This window comes from Watersipora subatra, chromosome 1 (assembly GCF_963576615.1).
Source record: "Watersipora subatra chromosome 1, tzWatSuba1.1, whole genome shotgun sequence".
NCBI classification, from domain to species: domain Eukaryota; kingdom Metazoa; phylum Bryozoa; class Gymnolaemata; order Cheilostomatida; family Watersiporidae; genus Watersipora; species Watersipora subatra.
Window position 1 is genome coordinate 5,936,635 of NC_088708.1, and position 24,057 is coordinate 5,960,691.

The 24,057-nt window shown below is 34.9% G+C and overlaps 1 protein-coding gene across 2 annotated transcripts in view; it reads left to right on the top strand.

The window, feature by feature from the left end:
• Positions 1-24,057, top strand: part of LOC137398102 (BOS complex subunit NOMO3-like) — a 102,876-nt gene that overhangs the window by 65,778 nt on the left and 13,041 nt on the right. Inside the window, exons 18-21 of one of the 2 annotated variants that reach the window (XM_068084213.1) lie at positions 2,109-2,222; positions 3,912-4,033; positions 22,570-22,720; positions 23,845-23,937. In XM_068084213.1, the coding sequence (XP_067940314.1) occupies positions 2,109-2,222; positions 3,912-4,033; positions 22,570-22,720; positions 23,845-23,937 (480 nt within the window). The remainder of the gene's footprint in view (positions 1-2,108; positions 2,223-3,911; positions 4,034-22,569; positions 22,721-23,844; positions 23,938-24,057) is intronic. The other variant, XM_068084218.1, reaches the window with a different exon arrangement.

Here is a 24,057-nt window from a genome sequence, read left to right on the forward strand (position 1 = left end):
CGCTAGCCTGTGATAAAACCGCGCTTTTTGAGCTCATTTTTATCGGCGTTCAGCCCATTTAAACATCATATAAAGAGCTACGAGCAATTTTAAATAGTTTATAATACCTTTCATAAAAGACTGAGATTATTTTACAGGCTGGATTTAGATAATAATGGGCTTTAAGACACCCATCACTATTATTCTAAATCGGACTAAACATCCCTAACTTCCGTTCTTGAAAAAGCTAAGCTTCATCACATATTTATGGGCGGAGCGTATTGTGCCGATTGTGTTGTTTTCGAAACGGATATTGAAACGCTTTAAAAAAGCCTAAATGACTTTGAAGGTTAATGGACCAATCTTTATTTTGAGTACAAAATCGGAATCAGCGTGTCTGGTTTACCTAAAAACTATTAGCCAATAGGCAAACAGTTGATATTCAGTCTGGTTCCGCTTTCAATGAAGTTGCTCCGAGAGTAAAAACCATCTATACATGACTGTACCTAACATTTATATGGCTTGTGTATTCGAGTAATAGGATTCGTCAGAGGGAGAAGAAATTTTCCTAAGTTCTTTTTACAAAATGCTGTTATATTTTGCAGCTCTAAATATACTTCTGGTAAAACACCTTTTCTATAAAAATGGTGTTGCCAGTTCTGTCATCCGTAATCTGTAAGCATTAGAACTGAATTATGGAATATATGGAATACCGTACCTTTTAAGACGAACAGCACATATAGTTTGAAATGATTTTACTGGAATCGAAATTAACACCCTGACAATGCGAGCTTTGTTGATCACCAAGCTCTAAACAAGACACTGATTCATTTGACACCTTTAGAAACTCATGTTGCCGATCATGCTGCCAGTCATGCTGCCAATGCCTAGAGTGTTGCTGTTTTCACTAACACATGTGTCACAATAAATACTGTCTCGAGTTTTGATAGTATTTTACACACTAGTGTAAACGTGCTTTAATAGATATTTTCAATGCTTTTCTTTAAAACAAACCAGTAATTGCTTCTTAATCTTCTTCATTTATATTTACCTTCACACTTTAACATTAAAATAGATAAATTAGATAACAAGGATTTCCTTTGAATTGTGTGATAATACAGTTAAAATATAATAGAGCATTAAGTTATTGATGGAATGATAATCACATATCCTTAAGAACCCTCCTGTTTTATTTTCAGAGCGGTTGTTTATCACTCTAGCTAATCCCAGCCAACTGCCAACAGAGTGAAAACTGTATTGATTCGAAGATAAAACTATTAATCAAATGTCTCTTATGCAATGATTTAAGCTGTTACTTGATTTTACTCTGTTTACTTCCAATGGCAACAAGATTCATTGCAACGAGACAATTAATGCTTACCCTGAAACTATTCATTATAGTTCATTCATTATCATTCCTAACTAAAACCGTAGACCGTTAGAAACCGGCTGGAAACAGTTGCAAAGCTAAAATTTATATCCAAGTATTTTTGGGACTAGCTCAGTATAAGCTGATCTTTCCCAGATTTGTAAAAATGGTTACTGTACAGGACTAGGGGCTGCATGTTGCTTGAAGACAGCCTGCAAGGAGTTTGCGAGAGAGGAGGGAGAGGGAGAGGGAGAGGGAGAGGGAGAGGGAGAGGGAGAGGGAGAGGGAGAGGGAGAGGGAGAGGGAGGGTTTGATCTTGATTTAGCCCACATATACATTATGTAATTAGCTTTGAGAAGAGTATAATTTTAAATACGCTAATAATTAGTTATTGGCGTGGAGAAATTGATAACATTAAAAACTTAGTTTTATAAAAACCCTTTCCTTCCTGGGCATATTGTATGTGAACTTGAAAAGTGTGAAGCCATTAAATAATTTATCTGAACTGGCAGCAATTTTAGCTCATGTATTACGTTATTAAGATTTGCGAAAAAACCGTATATTGGTCTGAGGGAGATATTCATTATCAGTGCCAGCCACGAGTAGATTTCAATGAATAGTAATGAATGGCGGCGGTCGACCCCCTCCATTATTTATGAGGTCCGAGTGCACAGCAATCAGTGTCTCCTTGTTTGTTTCTAGCGTCGTTACGTAAGAATATGACTGCTTTTCAACACGCCTCTTATTTTTGGTCCAACAGGTTGAGGGTGCTCAAGGTGAGAAACTGGATGGAGTCATCTTATCTCTAAGTTCTCAATCCTTCAGAAGCAACAACCGGACAGACAAGAATGGCCAATTCTCTTTCATTGGACTGGTATGATCAGCTCTGTAGTCTCTTTGTTCAGTCATCAGCCTGCATCTAGCGATTTCTCAATGTTTGTTTCAGGGTCTTTTCGAAGCCAGTTCCTCACAGTATATGCAGGTCTTAGACTTGTTAATCAACCCCAACATATATCATCTGGCTACTGTTTGTCTGTCTCAGTGTCTGTCAATTTTTAAAGAAAAGCTTTCGGTCGGGTTCCAAGCTCCATTTTAAAATTAAAAGCCTTTCAGTCACGCTTCCATAATATAAGGAGGCCAAAGAAAGATCTTGTTATTCTAGAATGAGATGACAGGTTTCTCTTCGACTCTGACTTGGGTATCAAATGATACAAAGTCTTATGCTTTTAAAACCTCATCTGCTTTCTTATCGTGTCAGCTGTCTTCATGCTCTATGATATATACAGGAAGATTTCTCAGATAATCTCTCGTCTTCTTTCAATCAAGATGTCATTACAAGCAATAACTTTTGACACGCTCGCTAGTATTATTTCTTCTTCCCTAAAGAGACGACTTCCTTAGACCCGTTGGCTATCTACGGTTGAGTTTCGCTCTAAGCCAAACTTGAATAGTACTACCATAGGTCAAATTGTCTGAATCACCGATGTCAATGCTGCGGACTAACCAATGTGTGAAATCGAGACAAATGAACTAATGTAGGCAATTAATTTCACCGTAACTTATAAATAGATAATACATAATAGCAAGCGCTTCTTAAGCCTTTATATTGAGAAACAAAAATTCACCGTAAAAATAACATTAGTGCTAGTAATACTGACCAAGCGATGTTATAAGCTGTCAGTCGATAGCTAAGAGACTGATGATTAGTTTACTGCCTTTTGATATCAACTTTCTGCACATATTGGATGAGGTCCAAACAGATTGCAAAAATGCCAACATAAGTCTGTGTTATATTTGTATGACCCACATTAGGTTTCAAGGGGTGCTTATAGAATGAAAACCAATCAGTTCATGTGTCTCATATTTTGGACTACGCTTGCAATAAATTCCACCATTACACAAACTGGAGATTTGAAACATGATCTGTAAAAATTTTCTAAAGTCATATGTTTAAAACCTTTTAGCGTACTTTCAGCTATGAATAAGAATTTGTAGTTAATTCAACTCAAAACCTGTTTATATTCTGCAAATATCGCAAATCTTTTTGTTTATTTTCATGATTTGGAAATCTGTATAAACCTACGATGTAGGGTTTGGTAAAGGTTACACAAAATATTATTGAAACTCCGATTTGTAATGTTATACATGTCTTACTGATAGTTCATTAATTTTGTGAGCTGTCAGTTGACCTTCAATGACCTTAAAGACACCCACCTTGTTTTGTCACTTGTGCGAGGAGTGATCCATACTGAACTTATAACATTACATAAAGATCCGGGATCTGAGTTAATTTTGCCAGATGCCATAGGAAAATGAATTTGTCATTCACTGAAGATTTAGACAGCTTTGCAGACTCTCCTTTCTATTGATGAGTTTCTCTTGTTAGTTTTTGAGCTGATGAAGCCCATCGCTGCTTCTCATTGCTGCTTCTTCGCATCGCTGCTTCTTCCATCGCTGCCTCTCCGCATTGCTGCCTCTCTGCATCGCTGCCTCTCCGCATCGCTGCCTCTCCGCATCACTGCCTCTTTGCATCGCTGTTTGAATGTTTGCTTTGTATTTACAGAGTCCAGGAATGTACTACCTTAAAGCAATACTCAAAGAGTATGAGTTTTCGCCCGTCTCTGTAGAGGTCAAAGAGGGTATCACGGGAGAGGTGGTGGTAGTGGGCAAGAGAGTGGCTTATAGGTAGGTAACGGTTGCCATGGTCATTCAGTACTTCTGTAAACAAAAATCTTGGTCTTGTCATTTTTAGCAACATACTAACTTCTCTCAATGACTAATAGTATAACTAGCGTTTGTTTTTTGTAGAATATTTCTATTTAGTTTTCAGAAAATGCTTCGGTCGATCAATTTTTTAGAGTGCTACAAACTGAATGAAAGCATATTGGTATTCTTAATGTATGAAGTGAACGCTGCTACAACTCAACAATCGAATTGAAATTCTAAAGTGCATTCAGACTAGCCATTCTTGGTGTTTTTGATAAGGAGAATTTACTGTTAACTAATTCAAGAAGACGATAGATTCAACCTTCAGTTGCTAGTAGCTGCGATTCAACTTCATGCCTTCCTGCGCAGTCTGCAATGAGAATCTTTTTTCTAGTTCACATGAAATTCTGTAAAAGTAGGCCAACTGGATAGTGGTGACACCCATCGCTGCCAATATTGAGTGCAATTAGTGAATTATGTATTCGAGCTGATGTTCGTCTCTGCAGACTGCCTCTAGTTTCCTATCTTGCCAATAACACTTATTATAGACATTATTCTACGCATTTCATCGTTTTATCTACACTTGACTGAATTCTCAAATTCTAAAACAGCTCTTTCGACCAAACTATTGGAGACAGTGATGATTTTTAACTGATAATCATCAATAGGTAGTAAAACTAAGTATTATAGCCAAGCATAGTATTGACATGACAAGAAGTTTGTCAATGGATATATTAGACGAATAGCATTTAAAGTTGGTTACTCGACGTTTTTGTCTCATCAATTTATTTTAATTTTTAATTAGCTACAAACTCGGCTAACCAATCTTAGACGTGACTCTGACACAGCATAGTAAAAAATAGCCCCGGCTGTCATTGTGCAATGTATTTTTTTTTTGGTAGAATGCAAAAAACTCGGAAGCATCTCAAGCCTTAAGTTCTTATATGAACTGACCAGTATTAGCATAGCTTCTTTACCTTTTACCAAATGTTTCCGCTCGCCCATATTTACCAGAACTACAGTGCAGAACCAAACATCCCTATAGTCCTATACAGTTTGTCTGCTTCAGCAATTTGATAAAGCTGTCAGCATTTGTGGAAATTTTATAATAGATTTCGCCTTCCAAGATATAAACATAGATGCAGTTATTAACAAAATATAAACATAGATGCAGTTGTTAACAAGATATAAACATAGATGCAGTTGTTAACAAGATATAAACATAGATGCAGTTGTTAACAAGATATAAACATAGATGCAGTTATTAACAAAATATAAACATAGATGCAGTTGTTAACAAGATATAAACATAGATGCAGTTGTTAACAAGATATAAACATAGATGCAGTTGTTAACAAGATATAAACATAGATGCAGTTGTTAACAAGATATAAACATAGATGCAGTTGTTAACAAAATATAAACATAGATGCAGTTGTTAACAAGATATAAACATAGATGCAGTTGTTAACAAAGTATAAAAATAGATGCAGTTGTTAACAAGATACAAACATAGATGCAGTTGTTAACAAAATATAAACATAGATGCAGTTGTTAACCAGATATAAACATAGATGCAGTTGTTAACAAGATATAAACATAGATGCAGTTATTAACAAAATATAAACATAGTTGCAGTTGTTAACAAGATATAAACATAGATGCAGCTGTTAACAAAATATAAACATAGATGCAGTTGTTAACAAAATATAAACATAGATGCAGTTGTTAACAAAGTATAAAAATAGATGCAGTTGTTAACAAGATATAAACATAGATGCAGTTGTTAACAAAATATAAACATAGATGCAGTTGTTAACAAGATATAAACATAGATGCAGTTGTTAACAAGATATAAACATAGATGCAGTTGTTAACAAGATATAAACATAGATGCAGTTGTTAACAAGATATAAACATAGATGCAGTTATTAACAAAATATAAACATAGATGCAGTTATGCAACATTTCAATATATTAACAACATTTCAATATAGCTGTATCTCCATAATAACTTCTTGATGAACTTGTTTTCCAAAAGTTTGACTTCCGTTTAGCTATCATTAGGGGAGAGTTTAGTAAGAAACAGCTGAAAAATTCTGCCAGTCAGAGGTGATAGACATTATAGCTCGCCGCTACATGTATATGACATGCACCTTTACTTAATGTTAACCCAAAGACTATCAAACGTGATCCTAGATTTTGAGTCATTCAAGTTATTATTGTTATTGAAGCCACCTTTGCGAAACATGTAGCTGATCTGCCTGATCATAGCATCTGATGCCACCACCTACTCCAGCCTCCTTACTTGCATGGGGGAAGTTAAGTAAATTGGAAAAGTTTTTCAATTCTTTGAAAATAGAAATATCCTTGAACTGGCCTCAATATACCAACTACAGTAGAAGTTCCTACAAAGTCGATAATCCGTTCCAGGAATGTTTATGTTATAGGTATTCACATTATACGAACAGTAAAATACGTGTAAATTGCCTGATCAGGCTCAAGATCTTTCCAAAAAGAGAGCACACACCTTCGAAATCCATTTACAACGATTAGTTTATTTTTTTAGACAACAACGTCTATTCTGCAAAATAAAAGTGTTAACAAATATTTTATACGGCTACAATAAAGTAAAAAAACTATATTGTTACTGGAAGAGCGATGTCTACCTGTCTGTCGTCTATCTGTTTTTAGGGGTCAAGGTTACGATAAAAGATAGCTTTTGACGGTACTCCGACTCGTGACATTCAGATTGGTAGACCGACACTGTAACAACTGTACCCATCAATCGCCTTCAAGTGTTTCTGAATAATTGCGCAGCTACTTATTCTCTGCGCTTTGTCGACCCACTAGGCGATCTAGTATGGTGAACTAGGCTGTCACGGAAATTGTGTGTATAATAGAGATACCGCTATATGTATGTCGTTATTTATTTCCCAAATGCGGCAAGAGAGAAAGCGATATTTCAAGACCAACTACAAGATTCTGGTTCTTCAAATAAAATTTGAAAACTTGCACCGACTTAACACTTTTTATTATAGGGAATTTTTTACGCTGTACGAAGCAAAAACTTTACATTAGTTCTTTACGTTTATATGTAATTTACGTTATAGGAGGTAAACATTATAGGAGCATCTACTGTATTTGAATCAGATGATTGCCAGGATGTTTTATTGTTTAGGACATCCCTGATCATATCTCATTAAAAACATCTGTCTACAAACTTGTACAGCAATGATTGCAACTCTAGTGTCAGTTCCGGCATATTCTTTCTTAATATCAACCATCATCATGTTGAAGGTAGTGCGAATAATAATCAATAATAGAAGATAATAAACAACTGCTTGTCGTTACAGTTTGTGCTCCGACCTTGCATGAGTCTCCTTACTCGCATGGAGAAATTACATTAATTTGAAGTTTCTAGTTTTGTGAAAATATAAATATCCTTGAACTGACCTTAATATACTAACTATTTGAATCAGAAAATTGCAGAAATATTAAGTTGTTTAGGACATCCCTGATCATATCTTCCTAGGAACATATTTACTTGATGAGCCAGAGTTTTAATGTTTACTTTCTACAAACTTGTAGAGCAATGATTGCGACTCAGTATCAATTCCGACGTATTCTTAATATGAGCCATCATCATGTTGAAAATAAAAACAGTTTAAATGAAACCGGATTTTAAATCCATTAAGTTTTGCAATCAATTTTTGGCCTAATAAATAACCTTGACCAATACAGCAACCCTCTTAACAAAATCTTGCTCAAAGTTTTTTGGATACGACACCAATTAAGTAGGTCTTAATTTTTACATTGTATCTTTGTTTTAATAATTATGGCCAATTATGGGTATGCGCGGCAGGACAGTCAAGGACAAATATGAAATATTGTTGCTATAGCTACGTGCATATCGTCAGCAGTGTACTTAGCTAGCGAACCAAAGCTTTATGTCATGGATGTAGCAGTCACCTGTTGTTTTTGTATCCCAGGCAGTTTTAGAACCTTGTGATAGATGTCCCAATGTTCAGGATGAAAACAAACCCTACTAATAAAAATTACAGCTATACATATAGATGGGTTGCTATCATACATAATTATTACAGTTATACATGTAGGTGGGTTGCTATCATACATAATTTTTTTTTGTCAGATTTTTAAAGGTTGACTTGCAACAAAATTCACATTACAGTTATTTGGTATCAAAAGATTCACCATGTCTTACTCTTGTGTTGTAGGTGCCAAATATGTGGAAATGTGATTACAAGCTCTTAAAAGCTCAAAAACGAAAAGCCGCCGTAGATTGGAATCCATTTATTTCTCTGACGTAGCCATGACAGTTTGGTTATTGTCTTGACATGTGATGTTCTCACGTGAATTGAAAGGCCAATAAAAAGCTCAATATAAAACCTATCGTAGCACTAGTTTATGACAAACACTTCGGGTTTTACCGAAGACCTCGTATCAAATATAGATGTTCGCTACGTTACAGTTTTGTTTCGGCTTGAACTAATCGTCAAGTCGTAATCTGATCATGTGACCCAATACTTCGAAAATAATTTTTGCAGCACTTTTCGATTATCGCAGGTGACCAACAGGCTCGTCATGATTATCAGACAATGATATGTTCTTCGAGGTAAGGTTAAAAAATTAAATGAATTTTTACGGTAAGTTGTAAGATATCACTGCTAAAAGTGACAGCATTACAATGACGATAAAACAGATGCGTAAGTACAATAGACATGGTTTTATTGATTGCGTGAAGTATATTTGTGAAAATATTTCGACGAATAAGGTTGCGTGAAAGTGTAAACAGAAACCATCTACCACAACTACGTCACATTTGAGCCGTTTTGGAAAGAGAATCCAAACTACGGCGGTCTCGTGTGGCTGCGATTAACTGTTCGTTTTTGAGCTTTTAAGATCTTGTAATCACATTCCCACATATTTTGCACCTACAACACAACAGAGTAAGACATTGTGAATCTTTTGATATCAAATAACTGTAATGTGAATTTTGTTGCAAGTCAACCTTTAAGTTATTTCATGCTATCACTTTTTGCTGTTGGTTATTACAAGCAATATTGTGTCGCTGTTGTAATAATTCAGTAGTCAGCAAATTTTATTACTAAACATTTTTTAGTATTTTTTTACTTTTTAAATATTACAAGCAGCTCATGCTAAAGCTCACATCAGACTATTCTTAGAATCGTAGTTTTAAATGTCCTACTTCACACTCACTTATAAAAACTTATTAATTATAAGTTCGAATCCCATACAAAGCAATGTTTAATCCCAGCCTTTGACTTTGAACAGATTACATAGCATGATAGCCAACAGTGAAAATGTGTAGTCAGCAGAATTTGAAGATGCCATCACATGAGTGGTTGACCAAATGTAAATTTACCAAATATAAGTTTGGTTTTGAAGTAAACAAAAATAAGAAAAAGGTACTATTATTTGCAAAGTTTGTAGAATTTTCTTTTCACACATCATAAATAATATCCAAAGATTCGACCAAAGCTACAAAAAGACTGATTAGTTGCTCTGTCCTGGGTCTCTGATTCTCATGTCTCTTCCTACGTCTCCTTTTACATATCCTCCTGCATTTCCTCTCACTTTTTCACCTTTCAGTCTGTTGAAGAAAAATATTTACCCTGAACTAGCCAAAAGTCACGTTTGTGCTTTTCCATGTTTCTCGTTTGACACTCTATGTGTCTTTAGACGTCTTTGTCGTTGCCCTGTTTTTATTGATGGAATGGTCCCTTCCTTCACTTAGTCTCAGATTCTCACTCGGGTTAACTGGCATCTTCTTTACCTACTCACAGCCTTATATGCCATCATAATGATCTTATAACTTCATAATGATCTTCATTCAACTTCAATATGATTCTTATATACCCTCATTATCACTCGCATGTACCCTCATCACCCATATATACATACCCTTATTATCACCCTGATATAACCCTTCTTTACCCTCATTATCACCCGTATATACCATCATTATCACCCGCATATACCCTCATTATCACCCTTCTATACCCTCATTATCACCCTTCTATACCCTCATTATCACCCTTCTTTACCCTCATTATTACCCGCATATACCCTCATTATCCCCTGTATATACCCTCATCGTTCTTATATAACCGAATTATCACCTATGTTTACTCTCATTACGAATCTTAATTATCTCATATACCCTCACTACTGGATACCCGGCATTGCCCGGGTGATAAAAAGTCTTTATTTTATATTTATATTAAAAAAATTTGTTTTTATTTAACATATAATCATAGTTACCATTCTAACTTCTTAAATTTCATATCATGAGAAAAGTGTTTTGTGCAGTTAAAATAAATTAAGAGAAAAACAAACAACTGTAAAGGCGTTTAAAGGTCGATTTAATGAAATTAAGACCAATAAAAGGCTAAAACATCAGCTACAATTTCATGTTATTTTTTGTAGACTAACCCTGTCCAGAGATATAAGCGTTTGAATGAGATCATTTTTCGAAATGTTTAGATTCGAGCGGGTGCTTTATTCATGACTTATATAGTGAACGTATATGAAGAGTCCGCGGGCGATAAATATAAGATCTCCTTTTTGGCCAATCATCAGCACGAAATTTTTATTTAGATCATTATAAATGTTATCACTCGTAAAATGCATTGTCTGTGATCTCGAAGATTCTCGTCATAGATTTTACTTCATTACTAGTTTGAGCATCGACATCGTTATTTAATTTACTGAATTAATTGACATCATTAATTTACTGAATTGCTGCTTCGACACGTTTTATTGACGAACAACAGAATTGTAACAAAGCTTCCAGTTCCAGCGAGGGTGACTCAAGAGTTTTCTGAGCATCGGGTGACTAAAGATTGGGGCAGACAGCTTATGGTTAGAGCTGACAGGCGTCAGCAGCATTATGCTGTAGAGGAAGATAGGAGAATGGAGGTGAATTTATCCTTAACTTTGAGTCTCCTATATATACATATATATATATATATATATATATATATATATATATATATATATGTAGTATATATATATATATACATATATATACTAAAGGTAATGATTTTAGTATTCATGAACACATTTACTAATTAAGAAAATTATAACTTTTGCATTCACTAATCATCGTTTCATAACTTTTTTATCGTTTCACTTAGCTATAATATTTGCTTCAAATTTTCTTTAGCAGTTTTAGCTAGTAAATTAGATTTATGATTAGAATTTATGATTACTTCTCACTTGTAGAAAGTGGGGAAATCGATTAATCAATGCTCATCTTTAACTCCCGGAAACAAAGCTTCAAATTGTTGGCTTGGCGTACTTATGCTTTTGTTAAACATTTATTCATTTTGAAAATTACACTCGCAATCTATATAACTCCCAAATTGAAAGCTTCCAATAGATACGTGTTAGAATGACATATGAATGAAGTATATTTATTACATTTGTTTTATTGATTACAGGTTGTTTATGCGGCGCCACCAGCAGAGCAGTTGTGTCATTCTGGAAACTGCCATAAATGGGGAAAAAGAGACATAAATGCTGCACAAACCATGATATGTTTTGTTTGAGTTTGTTGTAGTAGATTAATTTATCCTATTATGAGCTGAAACTATGTGAGGGGCCGCGTTTAATACGTGGCCACTCATATAAAACTATGTGAGTGTATGAATGTTTTTAATAAAAGATTTATGCTGAGATGAACATTTTTTGGCTTGTAAAAATTATATAATAGGATAATATTGTTGAAGGTAATGCAAAACATGTTTTGCAGAACATCGAATACATCATAGCCCCGTTTGCACTTGTGCTGAAATCTTGTCTGATAGATAGATTTATGAAGTGTAATCAGAGCTGTATTGACAGGTACTTTTGCATCGCTCGACTCAATTCCAACGGACCAAATACTAAGAGCTCAAAAATTTTTATGTTCCCTTCTAAGTAAAAACAGGTGAGTTCACAAACCCCCAACCAGGTGCAAGAATGGATTTATTAACCCTTTGCCAGAATCAGTGGGTTAATTGATTTCAAAGAAATTGACATTGTATTGCGTTCACTATTTCGGTCAACTCATAAAACCATTTGTTTTGTACTTGAATCAACTAATCAAATGTAACAAATGAATTTTTTTGTACGAATTGATACTAATAATGACTAGATAATTTGACTATACATAACTTTAGGGATGCAGTTGGTTTCGCCATGTATTCAAACATATCCTTTTTAAAATTGCGGCTTGCTTATTTTATTTAGTAACTAGTTTCCGGTGTGGGTAGCAACTGAGTACTTCGCTAATACAAAGGCCGCGATAAAATAAGTTAACTCGACGACCTTATTACCACAGACTGGCAGAATCATAGTCGGTAGTCAGATTTTTACACATCATTTAGAGGAAACTAATATGACAAATTTTCAATTTCTCTTATTTGAGACATTTATAATAAGGTATCTGTAGCTAGATTTAAAATTTTATCCTAGCAATCATGAGCAAATACAAAATAAAATCTATGCCAATGGAGCCGCGTAGGGCTAGACTTTTATCGCAATAGCCGATGTGAATACGAAAGATAGAGACAGGCTGTTTCACTATATACATGTACATCATTTTGGGCAAGTTTATGCACATCCTTATTTTCTGAGAATTTTTACTGCGATGGATTTTTGTCGATTTTAATCTTCAAATATCTTGACAATGAGATCGCCTAAAACAACAAACAATATATCAACTGATGGAAAGAAGTCAATACTTTATGTTCAAATCAGCTAAAATTTGATGCAATCACTGCTTTAAATGTGAACTAATTAGCAAGTAATGACTATATAATGTCTGTTTTACAGTCTGATTACAACGAAAAAAGATTTGGTAATGATACAATTAATATGAACTGAGAAAACCAAATCAAAATCATGAATATGATAATTAATAATAAAAATGAGTGCATAGAAGTGTGTGTATAAGAAAGATTACTGTTCCAGCAGAAGCTATCCATCAAAACTTTGAATACAAGGAATACAACGATACCGGTACCTCTCGATACTGGTTTATCGTCAATAGTGCACTTGGTCATCCATAGAAATATTTCATAACTAAAATCTGTTTTGCTATTAGTGAGTCAGTGGTATTTGTAACTGGTTTCTCACCTTAGGGTCAAGGATGGTTATCTAGTGGGTAGTTTTTAAATTGTTGATCTTATCTCACTGGAGTGCATTGCACATAGTCACCCACCATTTTCCATCAAGTGGTACTACTGGACTTTCACTCGTAAACATTCGTTGTATTTATGTTTCAAAAGAGGGCTGATCATGTATTTGTTTGTGAATAACACATTAAAAAGCCTGAAAACCTTGTTTCCAATCTTTGTTGTTTGCAAGCATCGTGGAGTTTAATATCTAACTAAGGGCAACTTATTCAGAGATTCATTCTTTCTTTTTTTTACGGAAGCAAGCCATGAACTGAAATATTTGGGAACACTCTGTAATCATTTCAAAAAACAAAATTTGCTGCAAAACAACCTGTTTTACTCAGATGTCTCAGGTTAAAGCTATGAGGATATTTGGTCAAATAAATAACAGACCAGAGTCCCTGGGGCATTTTGCAATGTATAAAAGTTTCTCTAAAAATATAGGTGCTCATTTTTTGCATAAACTTAATTTCATTTATTTTGGTTTTAGTGATTAATCTCTTCATATTGTTTGTTAGAACTGTTGTTGCTATGGAGTATGTAAACTATGAATTATGCAAGATTATCTAGTGTTTGAAGGCACAAATTGTTATTAAAGTTAATAGTTACAATAATACTTGTATCAAAGGTTTCTGAGAAAGTCGCAATCAAAGCAAAGCTATTAAGTACTCGACATGGGTATGCTATATTCATTGGGGCGTTCAAAACTCTTTTAATTTATGTTTCACAAGCTAAAAATTAAACTAGCTTTTTCAACCTATCCGACAACAGTACTTGGCACCGTAACACGACTTTGTTCTCCTATAAAGAATACAATTTAGGGGTTGAGTTTTCATATGTCACAACAATACCTGACTTTATCTTTACTGAGGGCATAATTGATTTACAAAAACTAAATAATTTAGACTAATACTAAATTGCTAAACACTTCACCTAGCAGCTTGTATAATCAAGGATTCATGCTGACTTATAACAGAACAAGCATCTGCTTTGTAGATTTTTGTCATCATATACGTTTTATCGGCTTTTTGACTGCTTTACATGTTCAGGCATGTTTGCTCCACATGTATGTGTATATACAGACCAGTAGTTAGTTACCTGTGTATTGGTCTGTCAATCTTGACATATTTGCACTTACATACCTACATGTCGTTTTCTTTGGTAGATTTTACATCCTCATGATGGTTGAAGCATTTCTTGTCTGCCCGTTGGTGTGTAAATTTTAAACTAGTTGTCATAGAACTATCTTCAATATACCATAAAGGATTCCCTGATGAACTTAGTCTCTGTGCAATTTTATTTATGCTGCTTAAAAAAAATTGTAAAATCTGCAAGGTATATCGTTGAAATGTGCATTTATCCCTATCAAATGGATGGTTACATTGCTTACCATGTAAACTATGACATCAGAAAGTTTAGAGGGATGAATTATTCAATCAGGGCGCGATCAGTGATGTATCACTATTTTGCTTTATTCAAATATATCTTATATATTTCACGTATACATGTTTAATAATGATAATAATGATATAATTTTCATTTTATCAACCGCAGACAGCAGAAGATCTCAAAGTTTTTAGCGATTGAGCCCATCTCACTATAATTAAAAAAAGAAAGATTTAAGGAGTGATAATGTACATCTATGTATGACAAGAGCGCAGTAGAGTAGGCCAAAGTCACCTATACAAGTAATTGTATCGGAGCCAATATGATGTATGTCTACCTCATCATCTTTCTTCTTCTCTCACCCCCAAACCTCGACTTAGCTTGGGTAGTTTAGCTTTTGACTTAATTAGATTAAGTTTAAATTTTTGCTTTTAAACGGGAAATTTTTTTATAAAATAACTAGCTATAAGTCAGGCATTGCGCGAGATTTTATTTTCAATTAGATATCAGTCAAGAGGCTGTCGCTCAGGAACCAAATGTAGTTTTAAAATAAAAGATTTGTTGTGAATTAGTGGAAGGCATAGAGCATATGCTTGGGAAGTTTAAACCAAATTGGCTGAACACACACACACTACACGCACACACTACACGCACACCACACCCTACACGCACACTACGCACTACACGCACACACTACACGCACGCACCACACGCACACACCACCTTTTGCACATACTACACACGCACACACTACACGCACCACACGCACACACTACACGCACCACATGCACACACTACACACACACACCACACGCACACACCACCTTTTGCACGTACCAAACACTACACGCGCACACAGTACACACAGGATCAAAGATTCCAAGTATTTTTGAATGAATTTTAGGCATAAAAAGACTGTTACTAGAAGCGACTGATTTTAAATGATAGTGGTGTTGAGGTGTTTAGACTACAGCAAATAAACTTTAAATGTAACTTTTTCGCATACAAATAAATAGTAATACTGTCTATGAAAAATTGAAGCATATTTTTTCCTTGGCGTGACAAAGTTTAAATGTTTTTGAAGACTGGCCAATTATAAAAATAGTAACCATTTTTTAAGGAAGTAATATATGCCATAAATGTCTATTTTGGCATCATGTATATGCCTTGGCAGCGCGGTGCTTCCTTAGCACACAGAATGCTATGCCATTTATCTTTGATTGACTGCTTGATGGCATTTCAATTAAAATTGAAGCACGAAAATTAGGACTAGGACAGTCTTATGAAAACTCAGTGGCTCATCTATACCCATAATGCACTTGGAAGTTGGCACTAACAAATGTGGTTGTGTAGTTGCTAAATCTTAAGTAATGGGTAGTTCAAAGGTACCTTTACATACCGTACTTACAACTTAAGGTATTGCAGTTGTCATCATATATGCCTCATCATTCTGGGTATGATAAGCTAAGAAAACTGTCGCTTTAGCAAAGTTGAAATAACACCTGTGCCATTCACTATTGCCAATACCAGACTTGTGACAATCGTGGGAAAAGTTGTGACACTGCTGAAAAGGTCAAGGCCAGCTAATTACATCCGCCACCAGATTCTTTCGATTTAAAAATAATAATTGCGTGACTTTTTTTTATTCCACGCTTAGAAATGCCTTAATGCCTTAGAAATGCATTAATTCAAATAATTTAAGAATGAAAAGCACTAATCTACAGCCAGAATGGTATGATCAATATAACAAACCATCAGTAACAGGGAAGCTTAGCAACCGAAATATATAATAATAATGCTGACATGTATTAACAACCAGATCATCGCTTGATGACATACATGTTTGTTGCTCAAACTCCCTCTTCAAAATAAGCTGTCAAACTGATAAACATCTGAGGAATTTCCTATACAAAGCAGCAGCCATAAGAGATTTAAAAATGAGTTTGAATTACCTGTTATGTTTGTAATTATATTGCTGAAAAGTTCAATGCAGATAAAAGAATGTCTGCTAGGGCAACTTTTTCATAGCAGAAACATTAAAAGTTAAAGTATCAGGGTTGACTGATACTCATATCTATGCATCATATCATATACAGGTGGATAAATATTCACATCCATACAGTTTTAATCCAAATTAATAAAAATCAATAAATATATAGAATTTTTAACAGATTTTCTTTCATAGCCTTTGAAAAATATTGCCATTATGATAAATTGTTTTTCATTTTTAAATTTGTAGTAGAAACTCTGCAGTTCCATTCTTGATTTCTTTTTAAATGCCATGTGTTTGCTATAATAATAATAATGGTAATAATAATAATGATAATAATAATGTTAAGGCCCGGACTCAACATGGACTAAAACGAGTCACCTACCACCACACGACTGGGAACAAAAACTCTAACAATAATAATAATGATAATAATAACGATAATAATAATAATGATGATAATAATAAGGTGCTTTTGGGCCCACAACATTTTAGTTCACAAGAGCAATTCTAAATACCAGCTAATAATGAACAGCAACAATGTTGTCATCATCAACAGCAAGAAACTACAATGGAAATCTATTCAAAGTAAATGTTATTACACTTGTGAGATGAGTTTTGTGGGAATTTTTATTACGTTAGAGATAAGTAACCTTGTGGTTTGACAGGACGTGGTTTCGATAGACCTAGATGATTTATTCTTATTTGACTAACTTACTGTTAATATAAAACCTACGACTTTGGTACCGATGATGCATATTCATTTGCTGCAAGATGAATGCAGCAACGTAGATTAAAAAGATTAATACAGCAATATAACAACTGACTCATACAAGGTTAATACAGCAATATAGCAACTGACTCATACATGATTAATACAGCAATGTAACAACTGACTCATACATTGTTGATACATCAATATACCTGACTCATACAAGGTTAATGCAGCAATATAACAACTGACTCATACATGGTTAATACATCAATATAGCAACTGACTCATACATGGTTAATACATCAATATAGCAACTGACTCATTCAAGGTTAATACAGCAATATACCTACTGACTCATACAAGGTTAATACATCAATATAGCAACTGACTCATACATGATTAATACAGCAATGTAACAACTGACTCATACATTGTTAATACATCAATATAACTGACTCATACAAGGTTAATACAGCAATATAACACCTGACTCATACATGGTTAATACATCAATATAGCAACTGACTCATAAATGGTTAATACAGCAATATAACAACTGCCTCGTATAAGGTTAATACAACAATATATCAACTGACTCATACAAGGTTAATACAGCAATATACCTACTGACTCATACAAGGTTAATATATCAATATAGCAACTGACTCATGCATGATTAATACAGCAATGTAACAACTGACTCATACATTGTTAATACATCAATATAACTGACTCATACAAGGTTAATACAGCAATATAACAACTGACTCATACATTGCTAATACATCAATATAACAACTGACTCAATACATGGTTAATACAGCAGTATAACAGCTGGCTGTTATCACTCTCGCCATTATTCAGACTAGTTCATGTCACGTGGAGCTATCACACAAGCACTATCATTAAAATGTTTTGCCTCGGCTTCAAAACTACCAAACCGATCTTGTTACCCTACATATAAGGCCTAAGGATGCTTATTCAGTATGGATAGTGAACTCCTGAATATCAAGGGAATTATTGTAGGCCTTGTTTTATCAACCTTTGCCTAACTGATATGTTCCACTACACAAGTCCAACTATATATACAGTACTGACAAATCTCTGTTAGGCTCTAGACATTCTAGTCATGCTGTTCTATATAATGCTTGTATCACTTTTCAATAAGCTGACACGTTTGCCATAAATGCTTGTTTGAAATGTGCCAAGCTTTCCACAGAAATTTGCATAGTTAAGAGTGGAACTAGCTGCACAGTGTGGCAAGTTGGCACACTGTGCAGGTGAATGGGCAAGCAATCACATGAGCGCCTAAGAATCAGTTTTTAAGCCAAACAATAATACAGTAGTCCTCTAATGTTGTGCATTGGCATAAATATATACATACTAGCTGTGCCACCAGAAAATTGATTTGTATTTAACATATAACAACATTTGCCATTATGACTTTCAAAGTACATATCATGAGAGAAGTGTGTCGTGTAGTTGAAATAAATTAGGAGAAAAATAAAAACAACTGTAAAGGTTTTAAAACTTTGTCAAACAACTGTACTTTTCGAGCTAGTAGCCTGGCATATTGTCAATGGAAAACTCCATTAAACCATAACTGTCACGAACAACTTTTATTGTATTTACTAGGTAAATCAGACACGCTGATTCCGATGTTGTACTCAAAATAAAGATTAGTCCACTAACCTCCAAAGTCATTTAGGCTTTTTTAAAGCGTTTCAATATCCGTTTCGAAAACAACACAATCGGCATTACAAGCTCCGCCCATAAATATGTGACGAAACCTAGCTTTTTCAGAAACGGAAGTTAGGAAAGTTTAGTCCGATTTAGAATAATAGAGATGGGTGTCTTAAAACCCATTATTATCGAAATCCAGCCTGTAAAATAATTTCAGTTTTTTATGAAAGGGATATAAACTATTTAAAATTGCTCGCAGCTTGTTACATGACGTTTAAATGGGCTGGACGCCGAGAAAAATGAGCTCAAAAAGCGCGGTTTTATCACGAGTTAGCGTTGTTATCGCGCTTTTTAAATATGCAATGCTAAATAGCTTATCTACCTTTCAGAAAAGACTGATATTATTTTTAAAGCTGGATTTAGATATTAATATATTTTAAAACACCCATCTCTATTATTCTAAATCGGTCTAAACATCTCTACGTAACTTCTGTTCCTAAAAAGCTAGGTTACGTCAAGTATTTATGGGCGGAGCTTGTTATGCCGATCGTGTTGTTTTCGAGACCGATATTAAAACGCTATAAAAAATCCTTTATTACTCTGAAAGTTAGTGGCCTAATCTTTATTTTGATTACAAAATCAGAATCAGCATGTCTGATTTACCTAGTAAATACGATAAAAGTTGTTCGTGGCAGTTATGGTTTAAGCTAGTTAATAAGGTTAGGCTTCCAATGACGGTAAGCCATGACTTTGAGTCTGTATTGTTGTCCAGCTCAGCTGTTCTAATAATAGCTATAGCTGGATTTCCAACACACGACACACGGACTTTAAGAAATATATATATAGATAAAAGATAAATAAATGAATATGTGTATATAAATATATATATTTACTGTCATTTATTAATATTTAATGCTGCTAAATATGGTTACTCATAGCATTTCCAAAATTATACAGTACAGAGAGTACAGTCAGTACAGGTGATCAACAGTTTGTGACCTCAAGTATTGTTTACATTAGTTCTTCATTCATTCTGCATTCAGAGGAGCTGGTTGGTATCCTACTCAACTATTTAACTTTTCTATTAAATCACATGCCCTGCAAGTTACATAGTGTGATAGTACACCTACACACCCTCTATTTAACTTTCCTATTGAATCACATGCTCTGCAAGTTACATAGTATGATAGTACACCTACACACCCTCTATTTAACTTTCCTATTGAATCACATGCCCTTCAAGTTACATAGTATGATAGTACACCTACACACCCTCTATTTAACTTTCCTATTGAATCACATGCTCTGCAAGTTACATAGTATGATAGTACACCTACACACCCTCTATTTAACTTTCCTATTGAATCACATACTCTGCAAGTTACATAGTATGATAGTACACCTACATACCCTCTATTTAACTTTCCTATTGAATCACATGCCCTGCAAGTTACATAGTATGATAGTACACCTACACACCCTCTATTTAACTTTCCTATTGAATCACATGCTCTGCAAGTTACATAGTATGATAGTACACCTACACACCCTTTATTTAACTTTCCTATTGAATCACATGCTCTGCAAGTTACATAGTATGATAGTACACCTACACACCCTCTATTTAACTTTCCTATTGAATCACATGCCCTGCAAGTTGCATAGTATGATAGTACACCTACCCACCCTTCATTGCATGCTGACTGTTTAAGATGAAATTGTTTCCTTAGCATGGTATCTGTAGGCAGTCAAAGTCACTGTACACATATTCCACCTTAAAGGTTGACTTGCAAAAAAATTCACATTACAACTATTTGAAATCAAAAGATTTACCATGTCTTACTCTGCTGTGTTGTAGGTGCAAAAAGTGTGATTACAAGCTTTTAAAAGCTCAAAAACGAACATTTAATCGCAGCCTCCTTGAAAGCGCCGTAGATTAGAATCAGTTTTTTAAAACGGCTCAAATGGGACGTAGTTGAACACGATGGCTTCTGTTTATACTTTCATGCAACTTCATTCGTCGAAATATTTTCACAAATATACTTCATGCATTCAATAAAACCATGTCTATTGTCCTTACGCGTTTATTTCATCATCATTGTAATGTTGTCACTTTGAGCACTGATATCTCAAAACTTATCGTAAAAATTTGTTTAATTTTTTAACCTAAGCTCGAAGGAATGCATATCATCCTCTGATAAACATGACGAGTCTGTTGGTCACCTGTGTTAGTCGAAAAATGCTGCAGAAATTATTCGCGCTGTTTGACAGAAAGTATGGGTCACATTATCAGACTACGGCTAGGCGATTCGACCAAGCTGAAACAAAACTGTAAAGTAGCGAGCATCTATATTTTATACTGGCTTTCCAGTAGAACCCGAAGTGTTTGGCATAAACTAATGCTACGAGACGTTTTATATTGAGCCTTTTATTGGCCTTTCATTTCATGTGATAACATCACATGTCAAGACACTAACCATAATGTTTCAGTACGTCGTCGAAATAAAGAGATTCCAAACTACAGCGTTTTTTTTATGGTTGCGATTAACTGTTCGCTTTTGAGCTTTTAAGACCTTGTAATCATATTTCTACATATTTTGCATCTACAACACAGCAGAGTAAGAATGGTGAACCTTTTGATACCAACTAACTGTAATGTGAATTTTGTTGCAAGTAAACCTTTAAAAAACTAGAAAAATCATTGATAGTCAAAGGTAGTGACCAGGTTCTTATCCAAAAGTTTCCATATACTTCAACTGGCTCTCAATGCTAGTTTTAATGCTAGTTGTAACGCTAGTTGTAACGCTAGTTGTAACGCTAGTTGTTACTGTAGTTGTAACGCTAGTTGTTACCTTGTTGTTATGCTAGTTGTTAGGTTTGTACCAAGGTTCTAATCTACTATTGAGCAATGGAATTGAAGATTCTCCATCCTCGTCTATTCAGTTTCAGCATTGCCCTGTTAGGGTAAATAAAAACAGTTTCAAAATGTCTTACATCCATATACACTAGTTATGATAAATCTATCATTTGTTACTCCAAATTGATTATTAAAAATACTACTGTATAACATATGGTTTTTTGTGCATATTCTATAATAATTGTTTCCAACTTTTAACAAACTTATAGTGTTTGAGAGAATATGTAAAATTAGCTTCTCAGCTTGGTTAAACAGGAAATGAAGCTATTTTATGTTTGGTTTTGGAACTTTTTCACGTGATTTCCTTTCTTTAGACTGGAGTAATTCTTCAGCTGTTCTGAAATCAACAATTATTAGATTCATTGGTCAATTGCTGTGAATTTTTTTGAGGTTTTCAAAAAGCTATTCCAGTAATAAGTAATTACCATGCTTACAAACCACCACCGGTTGCAGCCTGTAGCCTCATTACTAGCGGCACATTTATTCACCCCGGGCAGATATCAATAACAGCATGGCCAGAACCTTTAATAACATTTATGAAACCTGAGCGGTAATCATCTGAGCAATCGTTACCTGCTGGTTTCATGCTGCATCAACCCGAATTCTTATTTTTTGTAGTGTATTCGGCAGCGCAGTAAATTTAAGGTCGGAGGCAGTGAGTCAAAGGATCCATATCAAGGCTCGTGGTATCAAAGGTCAAGAGTGTATAAACACAGAAGAAAGTAGTCAAGGTCAAGTGGATGGCAAGTTCCGTATTCGTGGATTAAAGGTAGGACAGGCGATGGTTGTGATTGTGCGAGTTTATACCCACGATTCACCAATTTTAACCCATGCATGGCAGTGACAACAGTTGGGTCACAAACTTTCCTCTAAAACGATTAGGTTGATACTTTGAAACATCCATAAAATTCACGGAATCCACAGTGGCCTTTAGCAACTATCCCGTGCACAATTCGGGTTTGCAGTAAACAAAACTCAAATAATCTAGCATTTTTTTCAATATCATAATAAATGAAACCAAATAAACTCACTACTATCTAGGATGTTCAGTGTATCTGGGCTGTATTTGGGCTGTCAGGAGCGATATTGTCATTCTCATCGATCAGTGCAACATTCTTGCCTTTTCTTGACAATATTCATGTTTCCTAGTCCTTGCATTCACTCTAGATGATCTTTGCTGATGTCTCACAAAAACTTACTGTTGTCTTTAAAAAACTCAAAAAATTGCCAAGGCGTTAAGACACCTTTGGTCGGGCTACCCTCTCCCCCCCTTCAGGAGTTCGTTATTAGAGGCAGGCAATTCCTAGCGTCTTTGGATAATAACAAGACTATAAATTAAAGGTTGAAGAGGTCTGTCATATTTCATTACATGTAATCATGACTTTCACTCAAATATTCATCAGAGTTTACTATGAGATGAGCTGCCACGCTATCTGCAAACCCAGCATGAATACCTTTAACATATTATTTTTGTCTTATTGGCATTTTCAAATTGAGTAGAATTAATGCAGAGCTGATTTGCATAGTACTCTGATTATTCTATGATTATGTCTCATTAGAAATGAATTTGTGGTGATTTTCTATCTTTGCTGTTAGCAATGACACTATAATGGATAAATTCCATTGCCAATTGTTTCATTACAGCTCAGTGATATATGGCTGGCAAATGCGTCAGTCTATATTGGTCAGTCTATATTGACGCTGATTCCTAGGCACCTAATGGGTGTGCAGGGCTCACTCGCTCACCTTCTCACCTCTCCTACTTATGCTCGATACACGAATGCACTCTACTTTGCACCAAATTAAACTATCATTATTCTGCTTACACCGTGTGCCACCGTATCTATGTCGAATAAGCTCCCTTCTTGAGCATGTAGATTAGTTGTCTTGCAGCCTGGCTGTGGATACACGGTGACACTAACCGTAGATGATAGTACCGGCAGCCCAGCGATCTACCGAGTCTCCCCTCAGCACATAAACATAGACGTGAGTTCTGCCATCTTGTTGCCCTTGCATAGCGTCTTTGAATGTTGCCGAAAGTATAGCGTAACATGATAAATACCATCTAAAAACCCTGTGAGATTATAGCTGCCCTAGTAAATATGT